Source organism: Anser anser, assembly GCF_964211835.1.
Source record: "Anser anser genome assembly, chromosome: 2".
Taxonomy (NCBI): Eukaryota; Metazoa; Chordata; class Aves; order Anseriformes; family Anatidae; genus Anser; species Anser anser.
In genome coordinates this window covers 59,593,296-59,615,112 of record NC_139721.1, presented here as the reverse complement: position 1 = coordinate 59,615,112, position 21,817 = coordinate 59,593,296, and the positions used below count along the sequence as shown (strand labels likewise).

The window sequence follows — 21,817 nt, the reverse complement described above, 5'->3', positions numbered from 1 at the left end:
TTGCCTTGCGTTATAAACAAAGCAGTGTATCCAGAGGGACATGGACAGGCTAGAGGAATGGGCTGACAAGAACCTCAGAAAGTTCAACAAGGAGAAGTTTAAAGTCCTGCACCTGAGAAGCAACAACGTGGGCACCAGTACATGTTGAGGGTCACCCAGCTGGAAAGCAGCTCGGCAGAAAAGGACCTAGGAGGAGTCCTGGTGGACGTCAAGTTGAAAATGAGGCTCCTGGGCTGCATTAGGCAATGTATTGCCAGCAGTTTGAGGGAGGCGATCTTTCCCTTCTACTCAGCACTGGTGAGATGACACACAGAATACTGTGGCAGGTTCTGGGCTCCACAGTACAAGAGAGACATGGGCATATTGGAGAGTCCAATGAAGGGACACAGAAATGATGAAGAGACTGAAGCTTCTCATATATGGGGAAGGGCTAAGAGAACTGGGACTCTACAGCCTAGAAAAGGCTCAGGGTGGATCTCATCAATGTCTATAAATATCTGAAAGGAGGTTGCAAAGATGGAACCAGGCTCTTTTCAGCACTGCCCAGTGACATGACAAGAGGCAATGGGCACATATTGAAACACAGGAGGTTCCCTTTGAACATCAGGGAACACTTTTTTACAGTGAGGGTGATGGAGCACTTGCACAGGTTGCTCAGGGAGGTTGTGGAGTCTTCCTCCTTGGAGATACTCAAAAGTTGCCTGGATTTGCTCTTGGACAAACTGCTCTAGTTGTCCCTGCTTGAGCAGGGGGGTGGACCAGAAAATTTCCAGAGGTCCCTTCCAACCTCAGTGATTCAGGGATTCTAGAGTCTAGGCTATATTAAAAAAAAATAAAATGAAAAAAAAAGGCCCTCATGATCCACCCACTAGTTCATCCTATTTGCTTTACATGAGTCACCAAGGGCTATTTCCAGAGTGCTGCCAGTTACATCAAAGAAACACTGGCAAATACTCAGTTATTACTATAAACATAAATCATTCGCTGGCTTCCAACCCGGGGTCATTAGGGCACTACAGGATGAAAAACAGACCCTCAGACCCTTTCCTGATTAACTTCATGTCTGAAGTTAGACTTAGACCAAAAAAAAAACAAAAAAAAAAACTTTGCAGAAGATGATGTTGCAAACGTGCATCAAAGAATGATGCTGGAGCTTAAGATATGAACTGTCATTGTAGAGTTACAGACAGAGCCACAAGCTGTCATCCTAGACTTATATTCAAACTACAAGAACAAACACCAATGTGGCAGCTCCTTTCCAGGCAGAGAATGGCGATTATTATTGAAATGCTTGCATTACAGTGCTGCTAGATGGGGTTTGGGTTGGGTTTGGGTTTGCGTTTGGGTTTGGGTTTGGGTTTGGTTTGGTTTGGTTTGGTTTGGGGTTGGTTGGGGTTGGTTTGGGTTTGAGTTGTGTTGGGTTGGGTTTGGCTTGGCCTGGTTTGGGTTGTTTTGGGTTGGTCAGACTGACCCCCAGCAGCACCACTGCACAACCAGGGTGCTGCACGTTGAGCCATAAGAATAAAAACACACATTTTTTAATTGCATGGGTGGGCTTCCGCATTGCATGGGGTACTGATGGGAAGGCCTTGCGCTGCCAAGGCACGGGTAACCAACAGCAAGCTGGCTGAAGAAATTAAACAAAGAAACTAAACGCGCCGCGCGGCCCGGGCTGGGCGAAGCCATGTCATCGCTCAGCCCCGGCCGCACCGCCCCTCCCCGCCGGTGAGACGGTTCGCGCGCAGAGTCCCATGGGAGTTGTAGTTATTTCCGCTCCCGCCGGCACACTCGGGGTCTTCTCTGTACATGCGTGTGCGGCGAGCGCCGTGCTCCCAGGGTGCTTCGCGGCGGTGCCGGGGAGGTGAAGCGAAGGGGACTACGTTTCCCGAGGTGCCCCGCGGGCGGCGCTGGCCGGGCGCGGCGGGGCAGTTGGCGGAACCGGCGCGGCGGTTGAATTGCGGCGGCGGCGGCAGGACCGCCATGGAGCTGGCGCCGCTCGTCAGGAAGCTGGGTAACGGCTGGCGGCACCCTCCTTCTCCCTCTCCTCCCCCCCTCCCCCGTCCCGCTGTCCGTCCCGTCGCCTTACCGGGCCGCGGCTCTTCTCGCCCCTCTCCTCTGCCCCGGCGGAGGGGCGTTGTTATTGTCCGAATGAGAAATTGTCCGGTAATCTTACTCGGTTTTGTCCCTTTGGGGGAGGCAGGTCACGAGCTGGCAGAGATACGGGAACGCTCTCTGAGGAACATCCTGTTGAAATTGGATCACAACTTGATTTCCTATGCCGATCTAGTCCAGGAGAAAGTACTTTTCCTTAACCTGCTGGAGTGGTTCAATTTTCCGGTAGTGCCAATGAAGGAGGAAGTGCTGAATTTTGTGAGCAGTTTGATCAAGGTACGAGTAGCATTCCTTTATTCTTAAACGTTGTCTTTGGGGTGCTAAACAAAACTGTGTGTTTTGTGGTTTTGTAGGTCCTTGTAATGGGATTCTGCACTGTCACTTACTAAGAGGGGAATAAAAAAAAGCATTCTATCTAAATATAAGTGAAAACCGTGTGAGGGGCTTGCTGTGCAACTGATTGCAGGGGTAGCTGGAAAAATTATTATTTACTGTCTTACTGCTTGAGTTCTGCTTCTTCAGTTTCCCATTTAGTGTTTAATTTGTTCTTGGACAAGCACTTGCACTGTTCCTGAGAAGTGAAGATTGGAACGGTGTTACTATTTATTCTTAGAAGGTTGAGAGAACTTTGCTGAAGTTTTACAGGTTTCAGTCGATAATAATCACAGAATCGTCTAGGTTGGAAGAGACCTCCAAGATCACCTAGTCCAACCTCTGACCTAACACTAACAAGTCCTCCATTAAACAATATCACTAAGGGCTACATCTAAACGTCTTTTAAAGACCTCCAGGGATGGTGACTCAACCACTTCCCTGGGCAGCCCATTCCAATGCCTAACAACCCTTTCAGTAAAGAAGTTCTTCCTAATATCCAACCTAAACCTCCCCTGGCGCAACTTTAGCCCATTCCCCTCGTCCTGTCACCAGGCACGTGGGAGAACAGACCAACCCCTTCCTCGCTACAGCCTCCTTTAAGGTACCTGTAGAGAGCGATAAGGTCTCCCCTGAGCCTCCTCTTCTCCAGGCTGAACAAGCCCAGCTCCCTCAGCCACTCCTCGTAAGACTTGTTCTCCAGACCCCTCACCAGCCTCGTCGCCCTTCTCTGGACTCTCTCGAGCACCTCCATGTCCTTCTTGTAGCGAGGGGCCCAAAACTGAACACAGTACTCGAGGTGCGGCCTCACCAGAGCCGAGTACAGGGGGACAATCACTTCCCTAGACCTGCTGGCCACACTGCTTCTTATACAAGCCAGGATGCTGTTGGCCTTCTTGGCCACCTGAGCACACTGCTGGCTCATATTCAGCCGACTATCAACCAGTACTCCCAGGTCCTTCTCTGCCAGGCAGCTTTCCAACCACTCCTCTCCCAGCCTGTAGCTCTGCTTGGGGTTATTACGCCCCAGATGCAGGACCCGGCACTTGGCCTTGTTGAACTTCATGCAGTTGACCTCAGCCCATCGCTCCAGCCTATCCAGATCCTCCTGCAGAGCCTTCCTACCCTCGAGCAGATCAACACACGCACCTAACTTGGTGTCATCTGCAAACTTACTGAGGGTGCACTGAATCCCCTCATCCAGACCATCGATAAAGATGTTGAAGAGGACTGGTCCCAGTACTGAGCCCTGGGGGACTCCACTAGTGACCGGCCTCCAACTGGATTTGACTCCATTCACCACAACTCTTTGGGCCCGGCTATCCAGCCAGTTTTTAACCCAACAAAGCGTATGCCAGTCCAAACCATGAACAGCCATTTTTTTTGAGGAGAATGTTGTGGGAAATGGTGTAATGTTTTAATCACTAAACAGCAACTATGGTGAAGAAATGAAAAAGCATGTCCTTGATACCAGTGAAAGGTCTACAAAACCCCAAAACAAAGGGCAAATCAAACTTAAATGTTGTTTATAACTCTTTTTCTTTTTTCCCTTCCTTTCCCTCAGAAGTCCTTGAGATTCTTCCAGCTAACTGTCAATTATTTGTCCTAATGTAGCATCCGTCTGCTGCCCAGAAGATGATTGGAATTGGTGCCGTGGAGTTCTTCTCTCAGCTTCGTGCTGATGTTGAACCAAACTTGCAAGCTATAATTGATGGGATTGTTGATGGACTGTTCTTACTTCCTGCTGAAATTCCTTCTAGTTATTTATCAGGAGATTATCAAGCTCAGTCTCAGCCTTCAGTAGATCAACAAGGTAAACTATATATTTGGGACTGTGACTTATTTAGAATGAAAATAAAGTAAATGAACAGCTTCTAGGTTTTGAAAAGCAGGCATTTTGAGGTGTAGTTGATGAATGTATTCTTGGGTATTCAGTGAAGTCTATGATTATGCCAGAAAAAGTGTGACCTTAGCTTAATCATGTAATGCCTTTAATGAAATTATCTGCAGAAGAAAAATCCTGTTTGTAATCAGATCTTCTGTCCATTTTCACAGTGTGTATTAACTTATTATATAACTTGAAAGAGGCATGATACAGGAATAACTTCCAAAGATTGCTTTATGGCAGCGAGTGTAGCAACTTTTTGAACAAAACTATAATTAAGCTGCCATGCTTTGCTACCTTTCTTTGCATAGCAGACTTTAACTCTGGGAGGAATAAAAAAAAAAAAAAGCGGTAAATGACCCTAGTAGAAGTTTTTATTTTAAAACTGCTAAGGCCTTACATAATCTTCCAACATCTGTGGGAAAGCCCCAGATGTTAGACTGTACAGTAGTAATGGCCACAGCTCTGTCACTCACACTGTGCAATCTCAGAGATAAAAGTAGTTTTTCTCTTGTTTTTGCGGCCTGTCCAATGCTCGGAATTTCAGTTTGCCAGAACAATCTGATGGCTGTTCATTGATTTATTTTTTATTTTTTTATTTTCTCCTCCCTGTGTCCCCATAAAAGTTCAGCAAGATTTTCATCTAAGATCCCTGGTGTATGGGGAATAATGTAATATATGCATTCTTAAAATATACTTATTTAGAACTCCCTAATTGAAATGTAACACACATTTCCTCCTTATACTGTAAATTACATAAATGAGTGATCAAATAGGTTCCAGAGAGATTGCTTTTGATGTTACATACCTTGTGTAGACTTTGTTACGTAGTTTGCATATTGATTGCATCTATTAAATATTAATATGCATATTATATATGCAGGACACAACATTTCAGCTAACCCGAAAAAGCAGCAGTATTGGTATGGAGACATTTTTGATAGTTAATTATAAAAGTTGCTTTTATTACTACAAATAGCATCTTATCTATTGTATTACTACAATAGCATCTTAGCTGCTATTTCTCCCTCAGTATGCAAAGCCCTGTAAAAAAAGAAAAGGGGGGGGGGGGAATTGCAAAATGCACTTGTAAAATGAGACATGATTACAGTTTTGTTTTGCTTTTCTGAGTTCGTTTTAAATCACTTTCAGTAGTAGGACAAAAAGGAGGCAGTTCAGGTAAAGCAATAAAGATAAATTAACTTTTGCTCTCTTTTTTTTAGTTTACTTATTTTTTAATTTACTGTTTATTTGTTGTAGTTCCACCTCAAGAGGAATTATTCACTAGATATTTTTGTCAAGATAGAAATAATATGCCACGATTAGAAATACCTCTCAAAAGAACGCATGGTATGTATATACCCTAGGAATATGTTAATTACAGAAAGTCCATAGAGATTTTATATGGATTGAATTTCAATTTCAAATATTAATATGGGTTATTCTTTTTCCTGTTGCTATTTTATGAATTTTGGTATCACAAAAACTTTAGTTACAAAGCTTACGAAAATGTCATTCAGTGTAATCTTTTTCTTCTCTAGTAAATACTTTAGCTGTAGTGAAAAATGTAAAGTATGTTAAAGCATGCTGTAATTTTATTTTCAATAATCTTAGAGCCATAGAATGGCTCAGGGTTGTAAAGGACCTTAAAGACCATCTAATTCCAAGCCAAGGGCAGGGACACCTCCCACTAGATCAGGTTGCTCCAAGCCCCATCCAACCTGGCCTTGAACACTTCCAGGGATGGGGAATCCACAGCTTCTCTGGGCAACCTCTTCCAGTGCTTCATCATGCTCTGAGTGAAGAATTTCTTCCTAACATCTAATCGAAATCTCCCCTCTTTTAGGTTAAAATGATTCCCCCTTGTCATATCATTGCCTGACTGAGTAAAAAGTCACTCTCCATCTTTTCTATAAGCCCCCTTTAAGTACTGAAAGGCTATAATGAGGTCTCCCTGGAGCCTTCTCTTCTTCAGGCTAAATATTCCCAGTTGTTTTCATAGGAGAGGAGCTCTAGCTCATCTTCATGGCCCTCCTCTGGACCCATTCTAAGATCTCCACATCCTTCTGGGTGCAGTACTCCAGGTGGGGCCTCACAAGGGCAGAGCAGAGGGGCACAAATCCCTTCCCTCAACCTGCTGGCCACTTCTTTGTTAATGCAGCCCAGGATGCAGTTGATCTTCTGGGTTGCAAGCATGTGCTGCTGGCTCACGTTGAGCTTTTTGTCCACCAGAACCCCCAAGTCTTTCTCTGCAGGGCTGCTCTAAATGAGTTCTTCTCCCAGGCTGTACTCATGTCTAGGATTGCCCCAACTGAGGTGCAGCACCTTGCACTTGGACTTGTTGAACCTTGTTAAGTTCTTGTGGGCCCACTTTTCAAGCTTGTCCAGGTCCCTTAGGATGGTATCCCTTCCTTCTGTTATATCAACTGCACCACTCAGCTTGGTGTCATCTACAGACTTGCTGAGGGCGCACTTGATCCTAACTGTCTGTGTCATTGATGAAGGTATTAAATGGCTCTGGTCCAAAGACAGACCACTGAGGGACACCACTTGTCACCAGCCTTCACCTGGACATAGAGCCGTTGACCACTGTTCTCTGTGTGTGACCTTCAAGCCAACTCCTTATCCACTGAATGGTGGATAAATGGTGGATCAAATCTGTATCTCTCCATTTTGGAGATCAGGATGTCATGTGGGACCGTGTCAAAAGCCTTTCAGAAGTCCAGGTAGATGACATTGGTTGGTCTTCCCTCATCAATTGATGCAATCATTCCATCACAGAAGGCCACCAGATTGGTCAGGCACAACTTGCCCTTAATAATCATATTTCATTGTGATTTGGCCTTTACTTTTTGATATTGCTGAAAACTCATAAGTAGCGCATCATTTTTTTTTAAATATGTATTTAGTAAAAGGTATTTATTTTTGAGCTTTCATATAGAGTATATTTGATAGTTATATTCTAGTATAGATACTCTACTCATATAGAGTATCATATCTCATATATCATATTTGACTGCTGTAGAAATATAGAGTTTCATATTTCTATAAAATGTGCTCTAAAATATCTGCTTTTTTCTTTTTCTTCAGCAAAATGCTTGAAATTTTCCACTTTTCCTTGGCTAACTCTTACTTCAACTGATCGACACATTCTTTCATCAAATGAAAGGTACAGTAATAGAAGCATTGTGTTTTGTTTTTTTTTAATTGGATTTTGGAGGTTCTAAACTTCTGTCCTTCTGTGTTCTGTAAATAACCAATGAGTTAATCTTTGATAAATGATTGTAAATACTACAGTGAAGTTTAGCAGAGCAGATAAACAAGGAGTTGTAACAGGGCAGGATTCTTGTTAATGCCTGTATCAATTCTTGATGTTTAATTCAGAGTATGTTTTTTGTTTGTGTTGGTTCAGTTTTCTAAATTTGTCAAGTGAGTCAGATATGTCACTCAGTTAATTTCAGAATATGCTGGAACAAAATCATTACTTTACCCCCCCACCCTGCCACCTGACAGAGAAATCCATACGTTAGGTTTAGGCCAATAACTTTTGTTGCAGTGCCTTATTCAAGCAATGAGGCATTCAGATCTTCTTTCTGCATTGGTATTTTTTTTTTCTTAAAACCTCCATATAGAAAACCAATGTTTGAAGTGGCCCAAGGAAGCTTTTCGCAAGGAAAGCTGGGATTCCTTGTGAGAGCTGGGATAGATTTGCTGGCATAGCCAGCAATGCATTGTGATGAACTTGATTATTTAGCAAGTCTGGTTAACTGTAAGGTTTCCTATAATAGGTTTTTGCTTTTTTTTTCCTTTCAAAAGATCTCTGAAGTTGGAAAACCTTTTTAACTTTTCATCTGCTTTATGTAGAAAGTGTAGTGTAGAAAAAAAAATTTAGATCCTTGGAACAGGATGTTTGAATTTTTAACAGTGGTTTTTAAAACAGTAAAAATAGAAAAAAAGGAAAACTGAAGTAGAACATCCAAATGGCTCTTTTATTTACTATAACACATTTTAACTAATAGCTACTAAATTTGTTACTTTATGTAACTTCCAACATATATAATTTGAGTGCTTCAAAGTTCTACATGAACCTTACTAATGGACAAAGCTTGGTAAGTGTTAGATTGCTTGCTGTATACCACTGAGATAATCACTAACTTCACAGGGAATTACCAGTCTTTCTTATTTTAATTTCAAATTCAGAATCAATATGGTTATTTCTCTTCTGGGAACTTAATTTTATATGACAGCTGGAATGGAGTTTTTACTTTATTGTACACAGAATTAACATAGCTAAGGAATAACTCAAGTTAAAAAAAATCGCAAGACAGTAGAATTACAGCTTCTTTTTTTTAGGTTCTTCAGTGTTGTGATTATAACTTTCTTGCAGAGACTTGTTCAAGCTAATGATTACTGTTTTTTTTTTGCTTTTAATGTACATTTAAACACGAACTGCATTTTTAGCTCTTTGAGAAGTAGCAACCAGAGTTTAATTTGGAGTACTTGTGAGCTTCTTCAGGATGTGATTATGCAAGATTTTCCTGCTGAGATCTTCCTTCAAAGACCAAAGATTGTTCAGGCAAGACCTAACATCAAGTTTAAGGATTTTGTTTTGTTATGGAATCAGTTTTGTCAAGTAAGAAATGATGTAAATGCTACAATTTGTTTCTTAGCAAAAGTCCATTTAAGTCAAACTCTAGATGCACTGAAACAGTGACATTAGGTCTATATTGTATTTAGAAAATTATTTTGTTGTCATAATATATATTATTAATCAGTAATGAAGTGTGTTGTGAAGTAATACTTCGTTTCACCAGGGTAAGGCAAAATCGTGTCCCTGGCATACACACACCATCCAAGGGGGTCCCATCATGAAAGCAATGGTTTAATTGGAAATATAATAATGAGAAACTCAGTTTTTCTTTGAGACTGATAGTCTTGTATTCGGTGAGAAAACAGTAGTTAAGCCTATTTATTCATTGCTATGATTTTTACTTAGAAACATTTGTGAATTGTATTTAGTGCAAGGTTCTTTCTATCCTGACCGCTCATGAAAGTGCATTAATATTGAACTACCAGTGTTAATGGTTTTATATTTGCAGAGCCTTTTATCTCTGCTAAACCTGGCTTTTGGAGGAGATGGAAGGCATCGGTTAGCTTTGCAGGCCGTGTCGTGCCTGCAACAGTTGTGCATCTTCTTAAGAAGCAGACTTAACTTTCACAGAGATCCGAGTTTTTTTTCCACTGAGCAAGGTAGGTATTTTTAAATAGTTTAAATACTATTGTGTTTTTCTTACAGGTAAGAATGTCTAATGTTATTAAAAAAAATAAAAGCACTACTTTATAGTGAACGTAATCTTGTGAAACTGTTTTGCTAAGTGATGATGTTCAGTACTATTTATGTTAGTAAATGTTTCTTGAGTACTTGCATTATTTAAGAATACTTATTTTTCAATATTAAACACTTTCAGATTTGAATATATTATTTGAATCATTTCCTATGATACTCCATGCATCCACTTTTTCAGTAGACAACTATTTTTATGTTAGCAGTAGAGTTTTTTTTGTTTTTTTAAACAAAGCTAAATGAAATCTGTAAAATGAAAGTGGGCAGTCTTTGAGTCTCAGAAAAGTTTTTGAGCTATTAGTGCTTAACAGTTTACTTACAAATTGCTTGAACCATGGTAACTTCTTTGTATTCTGATGGCTGAGAATAATGCAATCATTGTTTCAGATGTTACAGTTCTTAGGGCTATTTTTTGTTAGGGCAATGTTTTCAGGGCTTAAATTTTGTAAATTTAATAATGTAGACTAGTTGTAATGATTTTCTTATTTCCATTTTGTCAGCTGGATTTAATCGTTTTTGTTTCTCTAAAATGGCAGTCTGGTTCTCTTCATAAAATTGCCAGTATACTTGGTCTCTTAATCTCAGTGAATTCAATTGGCTGTTTCTGTACTAATTACATTATAACATCAGCAAATCCAATAGCCTTAGTCAGAGACCATGTTTGTATTTTGGTTGGTTATTACGTAAATCTTCTTCATGTTGGATCTTTTTTGATATGTTTTAATTTCTGTAACTCAATGTCTTTATGCTTGACTTCAAATACTTGACCACATCCAGTGCAGCATTAATTTGAAGCTTATGTAGCTTAAAAAATATTTTCCTCCAGTGTGCAGTTCTAAGACTAAAACAATTACCAAAATATGGCATGAAATTATTCCAGTGTTTTGTTTTTTTAATTTTCAAAATTTATTATTAATAAATTAACACTGTAGTTTTCAGTGTTTTGCTACTTGCCAGTGTTAGGCTGTCCTAGCTTGCCAGACTTGTAGCTTTTCATATGCTACTTTAGTCAAGTAATGGTAAAAGTAATTATATAGTATCTTTAAGAATAACAGATTTCATTAATGAATGATATATGATTTTTATAAAGGCACAGCTTCACAGAATTCATCTATATCTTATTGTCAAGAACCAAGAGGTCCTCCTCGTTCTCAGAATCCATCACCTGGGAGTAGTAGTCCTCGGCCATCTGTGATTGGAAGGACAGTTCAGCGTCCTAGAGGAGATGGTCAAGATTGGGATGCAGCATCTTCTAGGTGAATAAAATAGGAAATAAAGTTATACTTCAATTAATATTATTATTAGAGGATTATGGCATCAACTCTTTTGCAGTGTGTGGGATTATGTGCGTTTTGTTAACCAGCTAAAATTCAAACCATGTTTATGGAAAGTAATCAAATGGCGCAAAAAATCAAACAGTTAGTTCTTTAAATAGTGTTGAGAATACCTGAGATCAGTTTTTCCTGCCATATGCCGTACCCAACCAATACTTTTAACAAATCTCTTAGTATTATTATTATGCTGTTTGTGTGTGTATTTGTAAAACACAAATAAATGTTTATTCAGACTACTGCTGTAAAGTCAGGGTTTTTTCTTTTTAGTTAGCAAATGACCACATAAGTACTTAAAAACTGAATGACCATCACACAGGTAACAGTGTAAAGTATTGTCAAAAATACTGTGCTCTATAAAGATTTCCAATAAACTCTTTAAACCTTGGTGCTAAATCTGACAACAAATTTCAGCTGTATATCTTCTAAAACTGCAGCTTCAATATGAAGTTCCAAATTCACTGCATGTCCTCAAAATGTTGAGGTGGTTGTTTGTGTGTGGATGTGTTACTTATCTTGACACAATGTACTTAACATTTACTTAATGTAAACACCAGTGATAGGACCCGCGGGAATGGTGTTAAGCTGAGGCAGGGGAAGTTTAGGCTGGACATCAGGAAGAGGTTCTTCACCGAGAGGGTGGTCGCACACTGGAACAGGCTCCCTAGTGAAGTAGTCACTGCACCAAGCCTGTCTGAATTTAAAAAGCGATTGGACTTTGCACTTTGTCACATGGTCTAAACGTTGGGCAGACCTGTGCAGTGCCAAGAGTTGGACTAGGTGATCCTTATGGGTCCCTTCCAACTTGGGATATTCTGTGATTCTACTTAAAGCTACCAGTCCAGAATCACCGTCTTATTTACTGCTTAACATGTGGGAACTTAAAAGGTCTTAAAAATCCTTACTGTGTGCTTAATAGTAGTTCTTTTGAGTCTTTGTGGCATATTGGCTTAATGATTGAGTAACTGCTAAGTATTCAAACAGACAGTGATTTTACAGATGAGAACAGCTCACAGAGTTACGTGTATATGCATCTTGAAACTGAGTTGTTATGGTAAAAGGTTATTTTTACTCTCCTTAAGTCTATTATATTCAGGTTTTGCTATGTATCTGTAACTATAAATGACCTCTAGGCTTTAGGCATTCAAGGAGCTGGCTGTTTTTCTAAGATGAACAGTTAACAGTTCAGTATGTTGGAGCATATTGTGCAAGAGAGAGTGATGGCTCTGGCTGTTAGTGTAGTAAGGAAATCTACATAAAAGTTAATGCCAATGATGAGGCATTTATGAAACAGAGGGTGAGATAGTGATAATTCGTTAAAAGTATAAGGCCATACCGAGAGCTGTTCATGAAGGTACATTTCTCTTCATGCATCCTTTCTGCAGTTCACTGCTCCTGAATCATATTTGTTATGAAGATATAATGTAACTCAGAAAAAAGGTAAAGAAAAATGTAACATTGAATAGAAAGTATGTTTAAGGAGCCAGTGAAACAGAAATTACTATAATGTTCTTTGACATTCTTAATTCTAATATGGAAGAGTAATTGATAGTGAATCTTATCTTTTTGAACATAATATGTAATATATAAACTATTTTTTTTTGCAGTTCTATAAGTAACTCTTTTTTCCTTATTCTTGAATCTTGAGACTCTTCAATCTGTCTGTTTGTCATTTCAAATTCTGCCTGGAAACTTAACCTTTCCTCTTCTGAATTGTTTTTGATTGATACCTCTCCTTCCTTACCCTCTGGTAAGTGCAATCAGAACCACTATGTATTGTTGAACTCCCTTATTTCACTTGTAGTCTTCTATCATCCTCTTAATCTTAGCTTTTAAACTCTTAATTACTGTTCTTGAGATGTCTTCTATGTTTAGGTAGACAAAATAGCACAGTCATGCCACAATTCAGTTTCTTCAGCTTGTTTAACAGCAACAGAAAAAAAACAAACACTATAAAAGTCATACAGATTGTTAAAGCAATTCAAAGCAATTCAAATGTTGTTTACAACACTAATTAGATTAATTCAGAATTACATTAATTATAATGCAGCCAACAGAATTAAATTCCTTCTGAAAGTACCTCAAAAGTGAAGTTATGAACTATATATTTTGATGTAGTTAAGACATACATGTATATAAAGCTTTTTTTTGATATATACTTGGTTGCACATTTTTGGGAAGGGAATATTTTCTGTTTTACAGTGGACAGAGAAAGCCCTACAGTCTGTAACAAAGGGTACTGCATTTTCTTTCTAAGGATTCTGTGGCTAGCTGCATAGAATGTTTTTAATGTAGTTGGATAATTTGAGTTGAAATTTGATTTAATGTGGCCTTGCTTCAAGCATCTGTTAGACTTTGAACAAAAAAAAGTTTCAAATCAACTGATTTTTCTCTTGCAATATTGTATCTCTTCATTGCATGTGAATTTTTTTGAGTACACACTTCTAAGTGTGAAAATGACTGCTAAAACAGTAGGCATTCACTTGTGATCCTATCAGTTATGATTTAAAAAAAAAATAAAAATCATACAACAAAATCTCCAGCTTCCTGCAACACTGGTGAGTATCAGAAAAGATTGGGAAGGAGGGGGATGCATCATAGAAGGAGGACGTTAAAATACTTGTTGTCATCTTTTACGTATACGGATTTCCTTTATTTAAGATTTAACATCTTTCTTTTTATCTTTTGTTTGTTTTTGTTTATTGTTTTAAGTGGAAACAGTACTCAAGCAAATGCAAACTCGAGAATCTCTCTGCATTCTCAACTTGATGTAGGACATATTGACCTGCCAGATACTGAAAATGAAGACACTTTAGAATTACAGATGAAGCAGCTTAGCCTTCCTCAGTTCTGCGTTTCAGTCTTGGAAAATGCTATACCTCTTTTAAGAACAGGTGAGAAAATCCTGAATGAAATATTTCACTTTCTCTTTCAATTTTCTGTACTTTCTCTTAGGAAGTTGGTATTATGAGGTGAGTACCTCAAAGTAGATGATTACTGATGCACTGTAGCTAATTATAGCAGTTGTTTCCTGGAGATTTTGTTCAGATCATAAAGCTTCAATCTTCTGTTTGATTTACAGACTTGCAGAAGCTGTAGGTGCTTTTTACTGATAATAGTGAGGAGTGGTAGGAATAAGTGTGCGAGGGGAAAAATGGTATGGTGAAATAAAACATCACTCAGGAAGAAGGAAAAAAAAAAAAACATGTTTACCAAAATATGTGTCCCGATCTCTTTGAGCATGTATTTTTTTCTCATGTTCAAGAATTAATAAATACAAATTTGGGAAAAAAATGTTTGTTTTTATTATGTATGAAGTAAGAAACACAAGTAAAGATAGTCTAATTGCAACTAAGGATTTTTATTTCACTTTAAAAATTCTAAATTGCAAAACCTTTTGTTAGTGTTTTTTGCTCTTAGGTTGTCTAAAATTGCATTTAGTTGTAAAACAATTCAAAATAGATATTGGTAGAAGAGGTAAGGTTTTCAAATATAGGAGCTGGAAATATATATATTTCCAGCTATTTCCATATTGATTAGTGATCAGAATACTAAGAGTTTTTTTTTCTTTTCTTTTTTTTTTTTCTGGTAATACACCTGTCACAGTTTCCTGAGCTGGAATATAAGGATTTAACTATTTAACTTACAAAAATCAAATAAAATATGTATGAATCTTATACTTACTTTTATTTAGTGTTTTTTGGTTTTTACTGTTTATAACTTTTTATGAGTTCGTACTCTTTTACTTAATATATTTGATAGTAACATCAGCATTCATCTATGTCACTAGGAACATTTTTTTGGTAATAAAACAAACTCATGTTAACAAGATCTTTGCTTTTTCCTTTTAGGATAGTGATATTATATTTAAATACTAACCCTTCAGAAGCACATTCTTGACTTCTGGCATCATCATTTCTTATGTAGAAAATCTTATTTTCCATCTTTTCCATTTCTGACATGTCACTTCAAATCTACAGAGTTAAAATATAGTGATTTTTTCCATCATTGAGGATTGTTTGTTTAAAGTTTCTTTGCAGCTTATCATAGAATTAAAATTCATTTTCAGATGAGTTTGGTCATTTCTCTTGCCCTCTTTTTTTCTAAACTTCTACTTAGTCTAATAGATCATATTTCTTCCTTCTTCCACTGTGCTGTAATGAGAAAGAGATAAGAAAACCAATATTTTTATCTAGTTCCCATTGATCCGAAACCCTGTGATGTGAGTGCGCACTGTGACATTGTAAGACAGTCAATGTCTTACAGAGCTGTAACACACTGTTTCTCATATAATAATGTTTTCTGAATTGCTTTTTCAGTAAAATGAACAGGAACCTTTACTAGCATTATTATCACTTTAAAATAAATATCCTTTTTCTTCCAACTAGTTAAGTTACTAGGTACAGGAAAATCAATAACCCTACCGTAAAATTCACTTATTTGTATTTTACGATATAATGTATATTTTGGTTAAGCTCAAATTCTGTTCCTTGTAGAGATGTTCGCTGGAATTTTTATTTTGTTGTGCTGACCCGGTTTGTGATGTAAAGTTATTTCAGAAATCAATAGTAGAGTGTTTTTTCTTTTTGGTTGTTTTTTGTTTGGTTTGGGTTTTGTGGTTATTTTTTAGTTACCATATTTGTCTGAAGTTCAGTGGTTTAAAGTCAGTGTTAATACAGAATGTCTTAATGACAGTTATTTAAATCTGAAATATCCTTCTTACTGTGCGTTTAGTAATAATGGACTCTTAACACATACTGATTCCCCCAGGTATCGAGAAATGAGTATCTTGCAAATGTACTCACGTAAGAGTATGGTGGAATGGTCATGCAAGAAATGTTTAAAAAGTAAAACAAATAGATATTCTAACACCTTATTGCTTCCTTATTCAGCCAGGCTTGCAAGATCAAACTCTTTAATGTGGTTTTGGTTTGGCTCTGTAGGTGCAAATGTGCTCTTACAAGCCAAGTTTAGACACTAAACTGTGTTTCAGAATTGGGTTTGGAGAATAGCTCTGTTACATAATTTCCAATTCCTTTTCTTTGCCAATATTATAGCAATTTAAAGGTTCTCATATTGCTTCCCAGTTTCAGCTATATATAACATAAGGTGATGGAGATAGTTCTATTTTAGAACTAGATTCCTCTCCTTGACTAAAGTCCCATCCTGTGGATCCGCCACTATCATGTCAGCTGTCTTGTCATACTAACCTCATGCATAGGCAAGGATTGAGAGTTTAGTCTCTTCACATAAACTTGTTTGTTATTTGTCTGCCTGTAATTAAGATGAGTAGCAGCCATAGTGATGATCTGTATGAAGAATTGTAATACAGACAGTTCTAAACAACTGGACATGATAGTTGTGAGTATATGTCAATTCATGCTGCTGGCCCACTTTGATATCTGAGTACCTGTTGCTTGATGCTCTTACTAGTGCTATCTGCAGTTCCTGTGGGCTTGCCTACATGTAATGCACTTGTATCTTTCATTGTGATAGTTTCTAAACAGTGTTGCTGAGAGAGTTAATAGTACTTGAGCTTACATTTCATTTAATATTTGTGATTTTTTTTTTAGATCTGAAGGTAACAATTTGCTAAACTAGTCACTTTGTGTAGCTGTAAGAAGTTATTTTAACTTTTTTGCTATCAAGTTAATTATATATTCTTTAGTGTAGTCTTCAATAGAAATACTAATATTTCTATATTAAAATACTAATACGTGGAGAATGGAAGCTACGTTTGATGTGATTAGCTATTGTGTTATTTGCTTTTGAAATCGGATTCATAACTGTGTTGTATATGGATAAGGAGATTATACCAATATAGACAGGTTATCTCAGCAGTCTGCCTAGCGGGAAGGCCATAGTCAGTTGAATTAACTATTCAGTATCTTTGTATGTGTATGAATATATTTGTCTTATTCTTCCCTAGGTAGAGTTTCTTATATTAAAGTAAGTGTTCCAAAAATGTTAATCATGCTAAATGATTCTGGAAAAACATAATACTGACATTGTCCTATTCATTGGTTCTGTCAACTCGTTCTTATGACAGTCCTGAGTTTGTACTAGCCTATGAAATAGGAACAGTGGAACAGCATTTTTGTTAATTAAGATATTTCTGTTACTGCTTATGAAGTATTTTCCTTATCATCAGGTGTCACTGCAGTCATTTCTGGTATGATGTGAACCAGTCAGTACTTGATTGGGAAAACTGCTTTATTTGCTATCAAGTTAATTATATGTTCTTCACTGTAGTCTTCGACGCTGCTCTCCAGCTACAGAATAAATTTTGTATGTGGAAGTTGTTTCCTGCATTATTGCAAGTGTAATGTTTAGCTTGTAACTTCAAAACTTTCTGAAACTATAACTCAAATTAAAAGCACCCTTATTTAATACTTGCATTATAATTGTAATATTTTATTATTCCTAATGATTTATTAAGTCACCTTTCAACTGCTTTAGACACAAGCAATTTGCTTAAGAAATTGCAAAATAATGAAAAGAGGACAAAAGTACTTTTTGGAGTTATCAGGCATATACTTTTCAAATTGGTAATATTTGCTTAAAATAAATGGCACTTCTGTTAGATTGGAAAAAGCAAGCCTTCAAAAAGGCCCTGCGCTCTTCCTGCCATATGCTCGCTCAAAGCAGAACACTTCAGCTGCAAATTGCATGAGCTTTCATTGTTTTCTCTGCATTACTGATGCACACCATTTTTCCCCCTCAAGTATACCAACAAGGCTTCTGCAGTGTGTAAAATCTACAAAAGGTAGATAAATTATTTTTTGTTCTCTCTTATACACACTGCAGCAAGCTGTGGAGCTTGCTTTTTAATTTTTAAAACAGATCTTGAGGGATGCTAAGTCTTTATCATAGTTCAAAAATGAATTGGAAAATTCCGTGGTGTGTAGAATCCATGCTTTTAAATAGAAACATACCATCAAGAAGTAACTAAGCCAACAGTTGAGATAAATCAAGTATTTGGGGGAAACTGTCACAGTATGGTTCTCTAGGATGCCAAACATCCTTGGCATCCTCTGCTATCTGAAGTTGAAAATACTTGGTCTAGCTCCAGATATTCTGCCTTGTTCTTTGTGAAGCGTGCTAGTCTTTCACTGCTTCTCCTCTAACATCATCTAACATTTGTGGATCTTAGGGAGGGGTTGTATTTGTAGTAATTGTAGGCTGTAAATGTTTAAGCTTGGGTCGGGTTTCTTTGTAGTTCCATGTCCAAGCATAAAGCTGTACGAAGTATCAAAGTCACTTATAGACAGACCAGAGTAGCCTTGTTATTAAGTGATTTGGAGTCAGAAGGAGTAACAAAATATAAGGCAAAGGGGAGAAAATGTTATGGAGAAAAGTACAAGCAGATAAAGTGGTTATTCATCTGCTTTTCAAAAGAAGATCTCAAACAAAACAGTCTAGAAGGAAAACCAGTCTGCTATACTGAAAATGCAGATTATCAGGAATAGGCAATATATATTGAATATCTGTAGCCCAGTTCTCCTGATGGATGTGGTGGTGGAAATAAGTGACTATTCTGAACTTAATCAAAATCCAGTAACTGGATTTACAGCTGTAGGAAGATTTATGTTGTATTGTAGGATTTGTAGGCAAACGCAGTGTGTTTTTCATGTATATGATTGCTTTAATGTCTTCTATCGTGGTTTTGCCTAGTTGTTGTCTTCCATGTTTTAGAGCTATTGAGGGTAATTAGCATTAGTTTAATAGAGGTGTACAGGAAAATTGACACTTCAGAATTTCAGATTTAGAATAATCCCTTGTTCAACATGCTGTTGTCTCAATATCATATGTTATTTTCCTTACATTTTAATTTATCCTCTCATTTCTATTCCTAGGCAGCAGGAGAGTGACAATGGAAGTTCTTGAGTTGCTTGTTGAAACCATGTACCTTATTGGTGATGCTGTTTCTGAGAATGTTTGGGAAGATGAAAGCCTTTTTGGATTGGAACTGGTAAGAGTTCCTTAGGCTTCAGTCAGACATATTTAATAGTCTGCTTTTGTAAGCCTTTGACGTTTTCTGCCATGATTAATATACATATCTAATGTTCTGCTGAGCTATCGTTTTGAAAATCTTAAATAGTTTATTACTGCTTTTATCACTGGCACATTCTTTTTATTTTAAATGTAAGTTCTTTTACCAGAAGATATTGAAGTTTCACCTTAAGAAAATAAATCATGAGTTTTGTCTTGTAGTGAAAAGCTGTTAAGTAGCCTTTGAAACACATGTAAGAAAGGATCTAAGGGAAAAGTACTGACTACAAATATTGAAGAGCATTTTGATTTAAATGACAGCTTTCACTTTATTTACACCTTGTAAACTATCCATTTAAAAGTAGGGAGATAACTGTTTAGGTCCAAAACTGGAATTGTAAAGTACCTGGTGTCCACTTCGTACACAGGACTTACAGATCTCTGCACAGATTTCAGCTAATCTAACTTTGTTGCTTTGCTGGGAAAGAAAGGAGAAAGCTGTTTGGCCCAAGAGAGATTCAAAGCATTTTGGTGCTGACGGCCAAGCAATTTAAATTGCTGGAAAGACATACCTGAGCATAGTTGAGAATTATAGAGATAAAATACCAAATTAGTGATCAACAGGTGAAGTAGCTATGGGTGACTTGCTCTTTTGAAGGTGTTGGAAAGCTGAAACATTAGCCAGCAAGCCTTATCCATGTAGCAAGTATATCAGAGATGAAGAGACTGAAACTTGTCTAAAAACTTGAGTTAATTGTCATCTTAAATGCTAGACTTTAGCTAGAGTTCATGAAGATACCACTGAATATGAAACAATGGTATTGCAATAATTATTAAAATATTACTGGAGACTTACCTACTTGCTATTGTACGAATGATTATATATTAGTTATAGAATCTATCCAAGAATGAGAACTTTTTTCTTTGAATTGGTATATTGATCTGTCAAAAATCTGTTGTCATTGATCAACATCAAGTCAATAGTGAAGATTTCTTGCATCTATTTAATCTAAGAAGTTTTGCTTGGAAGAGTCTGTAAAAGAACTGTTGTGGTTTTACACTAATGGCTAGCTAAACTCCACCACACCACTCTCTCACTCCCCTTCCTCAGAAGAACAGAGACAGAAAATATGAGGAAAAAAGGCTCATGGGTTGAGATAAGGAGTGGCTTAATTAAAGGAAAGGCTACACAGAAGCAAAATGAGAAAATTATTCTCTACTTCCTGTCAGCAAGTGATATTCAGCAAGATGTCTGTCACATCTAGGGAAGTAAGCCCTTAATATGCGTAGGGATTGCTCGGGAAGACAGACGCTTTCATAACGAGTGTCCCCAGCACAGTGTGACAAGCTGTAACTCTCTGGCATTGCCAGGATCAGGGCATGCTTCTTTCAAACATTCTATCGTTTTTTTAGGGTTCCGCAGTTGTTCAGTAGTAAGGTTTAAAACCACTGGAGGAGACAACTGTGACAGGTACTTGCCCATATCTTCCCACAGCACTACCACACCACCCAGGTGGTATTCTGAATTGTTTAACCTTAGAAAAAAGCATCCTGAAGACTAGGATTTTGTTGGTTACCCAAGGACATTCAAAATACTCAAAAGCTATTGTAGCTAGCCCACAAGGAAAGGAGGAGGAGGCACCGTTCCTTATATCCTCCACCAAATGGCTCCCAGAGGAGAAAAGGGAGAAAGTGTAGTTGTTAATATTCTCCAAGAGATAGTTCCCAAAGTACACAGATGAGTGCAGAGATAATCTAAGAAGCTTAATATAATCTTTGTCTAGTTGTTATATGACACGAATTCGTATATTCAATTGCATACAAATCTGTCAAAGTATAGTAGAAATGATGAGCATCATCTCACATACATTATATTGATTGCTGTTAGCTGCCTGGAAACAAACGTTGTTCTACTAACAAGCAAAACTCTGCAAGTAAGCTTGGTAACTGTGTGCAGTTATACCTATTAAAAAATAAAAAATAAATATTTGATGTTATATGCTGGTATAAGTTGATGACAAAGTTCTTCCGTACGTAGAGCTTTGAGATTTATTAGTAAAGTATTAGCCTAAACAGAAACTTCACCTCAATGAGGTGTTGTATCTACTTTTATGATGCAGAACTGAACTGTGCAGTGCCATTCAGAAAAGCTAAATTTGATAAAGCAATTGGATAAAAAAAACCAGCTCTTTATCTTTCTTAGTGTTTGAGTAAGTAGAAGATAGGCAATTGTATGAAACAACTGTTAAGCTTACCTATATGTTACTTAATAGTATATCGAATAAAATATCTTTTACCAAAAATAATGTTTATAGAATTGTTAGGCTTCAGTGTTTAGAAAACATTCTTTCTCTTTGTTTTGTATTAGCTCTAAGGGGAGGAGGTCATGTGTCTCCCTTCCAGGAAGCTTGAAAGCATTTCTTGCTGTTGCTTGATGTTTCTTTGTTTATCCAATTTTAAAACTTTGCATTGGAATATCTTTGTGAAAATTATTTATTTTGGAAATCCCAATCAAAAATACTTACATTTGCATATCTATGCATTTCATGCATGTTTTTATGCTTCCATCCTCCCAAATAAAATTTTTATTTTATGGTTTTGTCATGTGTTCTTAGGTATGGTTTGATTCTGCCATGTCAAAAAGTTTTGTTATTGTAGCCTCTCAGTTTTTTGGATCACAGGCTTTGAAAACAGTCCTCACTGTCTCAGGGAGGAATAACATCTTTGATTCTACTGCTGATTTGAGATTCCATGGTCTTGCAGCAGAGGCTCTACCTCTTG

The 21,817-nt window shown here is 37.5% G+C and overlaps 1 protein-coding gene across 4 annotated transcripts in view; it reads left to right on the top strand.

Moving 5' to 3' along the window:
• Nucleotides 1-1,748: 1,748 nt before the first annotated feature.
• Nucleotides 1,749-21,817, top strand: part of RTTN (rotatin) — an 87,938-nt gene continuing 67,869 nt past the window's right edge. For 2 of the 4 annotated variants that reach the window (XR_014579801.1, XM_083824246.1), the window contains exons 1-10: nucleotides 1,750-2,011; nucleotides 2,201-2,388; nucleotides 4,099-4,297; nucleotides 5,630-5,719; nucleotides 7,460-7,538; nucleotides 8,831-9,002; nucleotides 9,469-9,619; nucleotides 10,804-10,969; nucleotides 13,757-13,938; nucleotides 18,901-19,016. Coding sequence is in view for 2 of the 4 variants with exons in the window: in XM_083824246.1 (XP_083680372.1) it covers nucleotides 1,807-2,011; nucleotides 2,201-2,388; nucleotides 4,099-4,297; nucleotides 5,630-5,719; nucleotides 7,460-7,538; nucleotides 8,831-9,002; nucleotides 9,469-9,619; nucleotides 10,804-10,969; nucleotides 13,757-13,938; nucleotides 18,901-19,016 (1,548 nt within the window). In the remaining 2 variants the exon portion in view is untranslated. Of the gene's footprint in view, nucleotides 2,012-2,200; nucleotides 2,389-4,098; nucleotides 4,298-5,629; nucleotides 5,720-7,459; nucleotides 7,539-8,830; nucleotides 9,003-9,468; nucleotides 9,620-10,803; nucleotides 10,970-13,756; nucleotides 13,939-18,900; nucleotides 19,017-21,817 lie in introns of all 4 variants that reach the window. The other 2 variants (XR_014579800.1, XM_083824247.1) reach the window with 2 other exon arrangements.